Raw genomic sequence first — 9,047 nt, forward strand, 5'->3', positions numbered from 1 at the left:
GTTAGTGTATTGTCTGTCTTGTCTTAATGTTGGTTTAAAATGGAGCACTGTAACAAAAAAAAATAATTTCCCCCAGGGATCAATAAAGTATTCTGATTCTGATTCTGATTCTGATTTTAAAACAATAGTAAAGCAACATCTGACAGCTGTTTCCTTCAATAAATGATGGATTTTTTGGCATACTGCATCAGACATATTTAATACATTCACTAACTCACAAAACTGCTCAAGGCAGAAAACAAGCATGAACGTTTCTGAGGATAGTTTTGTGTCTGCGTTTATAATTTGGTCATTAAAGGAATAAGGAATCTGACATGTACTGTGGGCTCAGTGGGGGCCCAACAACAGCTTTCAGCCCTGGGATCCCTGAGGAGGTCACATTAAGTTAAACAGTAACTTTCTATAGAACATGACATCATTCACTTCTCCATTGAACATCGAAATCTCCAGAAATCACTTTTAAACAACATTTTACAACATAGAACTGAACCATCACATTATTACATCGATAGTTTTAAGTCATTGTGGTTGATTCAGTGGAACATCTAAATAGTAAACTTGACTCTTCAACCCCACAATTTGTGTTTCTACATTTTCCCTGAATGCCCTTTGTCCTTTAACTTGAACACAAAGTGTAGAAAGTTTGAATTATTGAGACGTTGCGTGATGGAGCAGTGAACTGAGTGATTCACATCATGAAAAAACTGTAAAATATATATCTGCAGTGTTTGGATAAATCTGTGAGCTTTACACAGCACATTGTTGGTACAGATTCATCAAACTTTGGGATGATTTCATCTCTAACAATGTATCATATTATATTACTTTGTCAAAGGAAACCCTGTAAAACCTGAAACTGCAGAATAACTTGATTCCACTGCTGTTAAATAAATGTACAATATTTCTCTTTGCAGTATAGTTCAGCTTAATGGGGTATTAAATTACAGAAGTCAGCAGTTAATGTTGTAACTGGTTGAGCTGAAGCTCAAATCAATTTCAAATTCAAATTTGTCACATACACAGTCATACACAGTATGATATGCAGTGAAATGCTTACACAACTGCTCGTGACCTAAAGGAAAGAAAGGCTATGAATAAGATAGGAAATAAAATATAAAAATTAAGGTTAAAAATGAAATAACTGTACAACAACAAATTAGAATGAAGGGTAAATTTAACTGGGAAAGAATAAGATAAAATATATAAATTAAAGTTGAAAATAAAATAACTGTACAACAAAATACACAATATAGAACTATATAAGAATGTATGAAGAAATTAAATATAAATAAATATATACACAATAACAGCAGCTGTACAAGTATTAATAATATAACAATATGTAAATTTAACTAAAAATAAGATATAAAATGATATAAATATAATTAATATGTTAATATATATGTATAAAATATAAATATATACTATATATATATAAAATATAAATATAAATATATATATACAATAACAGCAGCTGTACAGTATTAAGTGGAAATGAAGAAATATAATGTCCAGTGTTGTGCAATCCACATTTGTAAGTGTCTTGTGCAGTGCAAATATGCTTAAAGTGATTTAGTGATGAAGTGATTCAATTAGATGACCACGCATCTAATCAATTAGTGTAAACAAAGTCCAGAATGTCCAGTGTGTGTGTAAGAACCATATGTGTGGGTCAGTACTGTGTGGTGGTGTGATTGAGAGACCGTATCGCCTGTGGGAAGAAGCTCCTCCTCAGTCTCTCTGTGTTGGTCTTCAGGGAGCGAATCGCTTTCCTGACCTCAACAGAGAGAACAGTCTGTTGTTGGGATGGCTGAGGTCCTTCACGATCTTGCTGATCTAAAAGTGAAGAATATTTGTTGAATTAAATCAAATTACAAGTTCCTTGTTAGTGTTATTAAATATTATATATATGATAATTAACAAAGATTCTTGAACATGAACATGTAACATATTTAAATGATTCTGGTCAACAGTTGAAACCTGTTAACTTTATTCTGTATAACTGGGTAATAACAAAGTAGGAACTACTGCAGTTTTATAAATGCAGTAAAGTCATGAAAGAGTTAATTGTTTTATGTATTAATTAGATTTAATTTTTCATATTTATCAGTTTGGTTTTAATTAGTTTATAAATACGGCACTTTTCATGTATTTGACTTCTCTATAAAACGAATAACCTTTGTATTCTTTGGCTAAGCATCATATGTTCATTAAAACTGACTGATTGTAACTGGAAAGTCACACCTTGTTCCCACTTAGTTCTGTGTTATATGTCAGTCCCAGTCTGAGAGGATCGAAACCTCCTATGAATGTGCGCCACAGGATCCCAGTCGGAATCACTTTATCATTCTTCTGGACGAGTTCAGACAAAAACGCCGCATAAAACCGACTCTGTCCGTAAGATGGACGTCAGGGAAGAACCCAAACAAGTAGTAGAAAATATGGAGTCAGAAGGGCAAGCACCCAACCCTCCACCCTCTCCTCCTGCTTTGCCGGCTGGACTAGTGATGGTTACTCCAATCAGGACAGATAATTAGTTATTTTAAACTTCCTTTATTTTCTCCACACGGCTCACTCCACTCGCCGTGACATCATCACTAGTTTACAGAGACTAGAAAAAGAGACAATATCCAGCGGTGGCTCTCTGTGTAAAATAAGAATGATTTGATTGCTTCAAGCTGATGGGAAGAAAACGTAGCTTGTTACAATCAATGCAGAAGAGCATCTCAGAATACATAACAGGTCCAGCTTTGAAGCAGATCGGCGACAGCTGCAGAAGACCACACCGGACGCCACTTCTGTCACCAAAGAAGAGGAAGATTCTGCAGGTTTACCAATATTAGATAATAGAAGATTGAAAAACAGTTATCTAGTCTGATTAGTCTCACTTTTAGCTCTGATATTAGATTGATGGGGTCAGAATTTTCACATAAAAAAAACCATGAAAGCATGGATCCATCCTGTCTTCTTGGCACATCTGATTATTGTTTAAATCTTACAGCCCTCCTATTGTTGCTGAACATCTCCAGTCTTTCATGAACACATGTTAACTATCTTCTGATGGCTGCTTCCAGCAGGTCAAAATCAATATGGAACAATATGGGGCAAATAATTAAGTCAATCCACTATTTTAAATGTAAAAGTAACAAAGTGATCTTGAACTTATATGTATGAAGACAGCCCCACCTGCTGGTAAGATTGTGTGGTATTCATATCGAAAAAGTACATCATCAGCAATGCATGATGCAGAGTAATGCTTCTTAACTGCAATATGTGACACTTTAAACTCATTGTTGACAAAAGTCTCTGTGTTTGTGGGAAAAAGATCAGTGTGTGGCTGCAGAATCACATCAAAGCTTGAGAAAGACTGGAAATGATTAAAGGTCAAAGGTCAGATTTCTATTCCACGTCACTAGTGCATGGAATCACATTTCTTGACTTGTGCACTATTTATTTATCCTTTTCAACATCCATTTCATTGTTTTTCAGAGCGAAGTTTGGGATATTTTGTTTCCCATCATTAATGAAACTTTTTTAATGATGTAAACATTAAAAATGACGAAAAGATGAGACTGAGTAACTTTTGAGGTCTGGTGGAGCAGTGGGAGTTTTGGTGTTTTTTCAGATATAAAGCAAGAATGGCCTCATTAGCTGCCAGCATTTGCAGTGTAAGCAGTACGTGTATAGTTGGTTTACTTAGGCTGTGGGACTCACATTCATGTATAAATGTATACATTCGCTGTTATGTAGGCAGCAGTACTTGTTCTTCATTTCAAACAAAGTGGCAAATACAAAGTACTGGGCAGAGCTGCATTTCAGTGAGATAAATAACAAAAATATGGACAAATCAGCTACAGGTGTTACAGGTATTCCATGGGGTCTGTTTTTATACAGAAAAGTAGAGACAGGAGACATGAGTTGCGTTTGGTCTGCAGGCTCTTCCTCCTCTGAGGTACAGAAGCGTTGCAATGGCCTATCGCGCTCACAACTACTTCTCCCTTGTGGCGTTGCCACGCAATCACGTCTTCATAACTTTAACTGAAAAGTGCAATACCACCATGAAAAAAGGCTTTTTACATTAATAAATGTTTTACAAAAAAATACAATTGACCATACACTTGTAGGTGTCACACAGGCATCAACAGCTCATTGTTATCAGTAATTTGGACCTGAAATCCTCCATAGCTTCATTTGAAAGAGGATAATCCCTGGAAACTGAAGCTGTTGTTTTTTAAAATGTCTTCACACAGATTTTTAAAAGAACAAACTGCCCTGCTGTGAGTGGTGGCTGCTCATTGCTATAAAGCTATAGCTATAACCAAAGCTACCAGACAAAACAGCAGTTGCCTGGGAACAAATTACAACAAATGCCACATTTACCCAAGTGAGTCCCAGCTGACAGACAGCCATGATGCAGCATAGTGATTTTTGACCTGTCAAACAGCAGCAGTCTGACCGCTTATCTATTTACAGCTCTTTGCAGTGACAGTTGGACGTGTGGCAACATTCTTAGGCTGAGGAAAGAGATAGTCAAGTATCTTCTGTTTTTCTCTTCCCTGCTGTTTTGAACTGGGTGTGAGGAGGCATTAATGCTGGTAAGGAGTCAAAAGTGTTTTCTGTTCATAAGTTTAAACTTACTGCAAGTCTTCTGATTTCTGTTGTCATGTTAGCATTGTTGTCATGGAACAAAGCAAATGATACGGTTACTCATATTTTATCTAACAGGAAAGGTAAAGCTTGACTTTGTCTACAGTTACCGCTGCCTGGGTAACGTGATCTCACAGACTGGCTCCACGGTCAACTCTGTCGTCACAGCGCATTAGTGGAAAAGGTTAACTACAGACTAACAGCATGGCCAAGGGAACGAAAGCCAAAAGAAAAACTAAAAGTAAGAAGATCACCTTGAAAATGGCCCAGAACTGCGTGGAGCTGACAATGGATGGTAAACGCCGACTGGATCTCACTTTCAAGGGGATTACAGCTGTTCCAAAGTGCATCCAGAAGCTCTTTCACATGGATGAAGTGGACCTGAGCAGGAACATGATCAGAAAAATTCCAGATTTTATTGCTCAGTTCATCAAAATGACTGTTTTGGATTTGCACAGCAATTATGTGAGTGTGACAGATAATGTCTAATGTTTACAACAACTCTTTAAAAGTAGGTAAATAAATGGTAGCTACTGTATAGCAGCAATACTGTGGGGCTGCTACACAGTTGTTGTGTCACACTATTTTAAATAATTTTAAATAATTAAATATTCCAAATATTTAAAATTAAGCCCATTAAAAAACAACAACCTCTAGATTAAAGTACTAATCATCAAAAGCCAATCATTAAATAATCACAAACATACGGGGACACCTTAGAGACCCGCTAACTGTCACTAGCCTTTTGGCAGCTGTAGTTTGCCCATTTCAAAATTGTACCATGTTTTGTAATTATGTCCATGTTTAGTGCACCAAAATCACCATTTGTTAAAAAATGTGTTATTGTTTCTAGCTGGAGGAGCTCCCCGTGGCTATCGGCTACCTGCAGAACCTTAAGGTTTTAAACCTGTGCAACAACCGTCTCACAAGCCTCCCAAGCGAGCTCGGCCTCCTGAATAAACTCCAAACACTGAACCTGGGTCTCAACCAGCTGGAAGCTCTTCCTGCCTCCATTGGTGCACTGGAGGACCTCCGCCACATTGGCCTTTTTGACAACAGATTCACCCACCTCCCCAGCTGCCTCTTGAAGCTGAAAAAACTGGAGAGTATCAAGATGGACAGGAATCCAATTATTGCTGAGAAGATACCCACTGAGAAACCAGTCAGTATTTCAGAGAGCTTTTACCTAGTCAAAGAAAGCTTCCTGTGCAAAGAGTGTCTGAATAGGTGCCAAGCTGAGAGGAAGGAGCTGAGGGAGGAATAAATACCATACTGTGTTCTTAACTCAAGAGTGCCTTTCACTTACAGTACTGCATGTTACTCTGATCTGTACTCTACATAGTACATAGATTCAATTAATATCAGACAGTAACAGAAAACTTTGCAGTTTCCCTTGTAAGTGTATTTAAAGAATTATATTTTTACACACATTTTATACAATTACTATGCTTATAACTGCATGATAGTTAGATACAAATAAAGTGTTTTGACAGTCTGTTCGGCCTAGAGGGCAGCAGAGAGCACCTCTGAGTACCTGTCACTGGCTTTAAACATTTAAACATATTTCATGTTATTAAACATACAAACGGTATCTTTTCCATGTGATCATAATTCATTCATCATGATCATCATCATATATGGAAAAAATTATGTTCCTGAAGTCTCTAATAAAATAATAATAATAGTAATAATAATAATAATAATAAAAGTAACAATGTTTTATGTACATCTCAGTCAAAGGTCTAGCAAGAATGAGGTTGTTTATTCATTTGCTTACAGTATTTCACATTACAAAATATCTCAGTATAATGTAGCATTAACTTGACTTTGAAATGATCTGTCAGTGATACAGTAAACAAGATACAACAACTGTTTATGTACACTTGGGGTCTTTCATGTCTCCTTAACAAAAACAAAAAACAAAATCCTCATTCAGATATCTGTCTTCCATTCGATGGTATGTGTGTGTGTGTGCGTGTGTGTGTGTGTGTGTACACTTTAGTTTTTGACAATATAGTACTTAAAGAAACACACTCCACTTTTTTTGGAAATAGGCTCATTCTCCATCTCCCTCAGAGTTAAAAATGCAGCGTCTTCTTTCCGTAGGTTAACAGGACTTTGGAGCGGGATCTTAAGGGATGGGGCGTGGCCGGAATTTTTGCTCGAGGCGCCATATTAGCAGGCCAAACAAATGCTTGCTGTGTGGTCCGTTGTACACACACAGACACGCATGCACATTTACACACACACATACCATCATATAGAAGAGAGATTTCTGAATAGGGATTTTTTTTGTTAAAGAAACATGAAAGACCTCAACTTAAGGTTAAGTGTATAAACTTGAACTTGAAACATCTTTATGATGTAACCGAAAGAATCATGAATCTGAAAAGCGACATTTCTGGATTTTATTTTTGTCGACTTATGAAGTTATATATATTATTTTGTATATTTTTGAAATTTCTTAAGGAGAAGATTGCTGTTTGGCTAATTGGTCCTAACCAGTTACTGTATAAAAGATGAACACTGTGACAGCACTTCCTCCCATTGTGCGAAAATGAAGCCAAAATATCCCGCTTGTGGGCGCTGCCATGTTCCACTTTTGGAGCCAGAGTCTGCTCAGTAGTAAAGTGTGGTGGAGCGTCTCTGGACATGACCGCGAACATGCCCCTTTACGCTTTTTACATAGCCCGGCTGCTCCGTCTCTAATTCTGCAGGGTATGATGACTGTTATTTAAAGCTACTAATTAAAGTGTTTATTTAGATTAAAACTTATCATACAAAACATGCACTCAAAAAAGGTCCATCTAAACAAACCTGTTTGAATCAACAGGCCTCTATACCCTGTGTTGCAAAGAGTTTTGTTAAACTATATAAAAAACATGAATTTATCTTGCTGGAGAGCACATAATACACATGACAGAGCTTTAATCATCATGTCATGCCTGTGGGAGTTACCTGGAAAAAATGCAAAGACTGACTTAACATTAGACGGAGGCATGTTGTCCAACATCGGTCTAAGGTGTGAGTGAACCAGTTTTTTTTGGTTGTCATTAATAAGACTAAGACTAACTAATAAGAACATATCTGATAAAAAATATGATACTGTAAATAATCCTTAGTTTTAAATTTTTGTTATAGGAGGGAACATATGTGGTATTTTAGCATCAGACACTTAGTTTTCTGTTTTCTGATGAAGTTGTTCTGCATTCATTTGTGCAGATGATGTCTTTTATTTAACGAAAACACAAATCAGACACCAGCTCACAACCTTAAACATGATTATTGTGCTAGCAATTGGGTGTGATCCAGTGATGGATTCATGATTAGCTAACAATGAGGAATGGCAGGGATTTTTTTCTTTAGCAAAAGAAACAATAAAACAATGAAAAGACCTCGGGAGACATAAAACTGTTTTACTGGCAAAATATCAAAACTAAAGCCAATAACTTTGCTGATTTTCTCTATCTGTGCAATATTGATTAACGTTACTGCTCTTTAAGGTAAATATCAAAACTATTACACTGTTTAATCCACACCAATGCATCATATTCTGTAAAATCATATTTTTGTATATGTTGTCCTGTGAGGACATCTGATCTCTGAAAAAACAACTGTTAATGAAGCTGGAAAAACAAACCCACATCTTGATCCTTAAAAAACATATTAATATGTATCTTAACAAAAACAATCACAGCTGAAATAAAAGGCTTCAGCCTACTAATATTAGTTCATAAAATACATTCTCGGCGCCAAAGTGATGAGTTAAGGTGCCCATGGAGGCAAGGGTGCCACCAGGCATTTGGCCCCGGGGCAGACCCAAGACAGGCTGGAGAGATTATATCTCTCGGCTCATATTCATATTAATATTCTTATTCTTCTATGACAAAAAGTACAAGTGTTCATTTAAGGAAATAAACAGAGCAGTAAGAGATATTTTTCAATTTTTTATTTTTCTTATTTTTGATTTGCTGCCAATTACATGTTTTTATTTGTAATTTTTGTAGTGCTCCCTACTATGTGAACCCAACTGGGTCTAGACTGGGTCTAGAGAGTATTTAAATTCAGGGAATTTAAAATAGAAAGTAGCTCGTCCACAGAAGGACTGGTAGCTCCCCTTACGATAAGGGTTCAGATCGCGCGAACAGGTGTGAAATGTGTGTGTTTAGTTAGTTTGTTTGTTTGCTTGTTTTAATCAATTTTAAATCATGCTTTTTATTTGTTTTTGTTTCTAATGTCTCTGTAAAGCACTTTGAATCACCTTGTTGTTGAATTGTGCTATACAAATAAATTTGCCTTGCCTTGCCTTGCCCTCACCTGATGTTTTATGTTTATTAGTTTAGTTTAGATTCTAAACTATCAACCCCAACAATCGAATGATCTCCTTTAATAGCAAGCCG

At 36.4% G+C, this 9,047-nt stretch overlaps 1 protein-coding gene across 2 annotated transcripts; it reads left to right on the forward strand.

Moving 5' to 3' along the window:
• Positions 1-4,262: 4,262 nt before the first annotated feature.
• Positions 4,263-8,806, forward strand: lrrc18b (leucine rich repeat containing 18b). Of its 2 annotated transcripts, XM_005931685.3 has the most exons (4): positions 4,272-4,384; positions 4,474-4,595; positions 4,726-5,112; positions 5,501-8,806. In XM_005931685.3, exons 3-4 carry the CDS (start codon positions 4,852-4,854, stop codon positions 5,909-5,911), a joined length of 672 nt encoding a protein of 223 aa, XP_005931747.1. In that variant the 5' UTR covers positions 4,272-4,384; positions 4,474-4,595; positions 4,726-4,851; the 3' UTR covers positions 5,912-8,806. The 2 variants fall into 2 exon arrangements, with proteins under 2 accessions (XP_042080558.1, XP_005931747.1); XM_042224624.1 differs by having other exon boundaries at positions 4,263-4,595.
• The last annotated feature ends 241 nt before the right edge of the window (positions 8,807-9,047 follow it).

The sequence above is a fragment of the Haplochromis burtoni genome, unplaced genomic scaffold, assembly GCF_018398535.1.
Source record: "Haplochromis burtoni strain Fernald_Lab_line unplaced genomic scaffold, NCSU_Asbu1 Contig_145, whole genome shotgun sequence".
In the NCBI taxonomy this organism is placed as follows: Eukaryota; Metazoa; Chordata; class Actinopteri; order Cichliformes; family Cichlidae; genus Haplochromis; species Haplochromis burtoni.

What these genes read in the sequence shown, in the direction of transcription:
- lrrc18b (XM_042224624.1), top strand. Translation starts at nt 4,852, where the DNA reads ATGGCCAAGGGAACGAAAGCCAAAAGAAAAACTAAAAGTAAGAAGATC. An exon ending in TGGATTTGCACAGCAATTAT is followed by an intron (nt 5,113 to 5,500) that starts GTGAGTGTGACA and finishes TATTGTTTCTAG; the next exon opens with CTGGAGGAGCTCCCCGTGGC.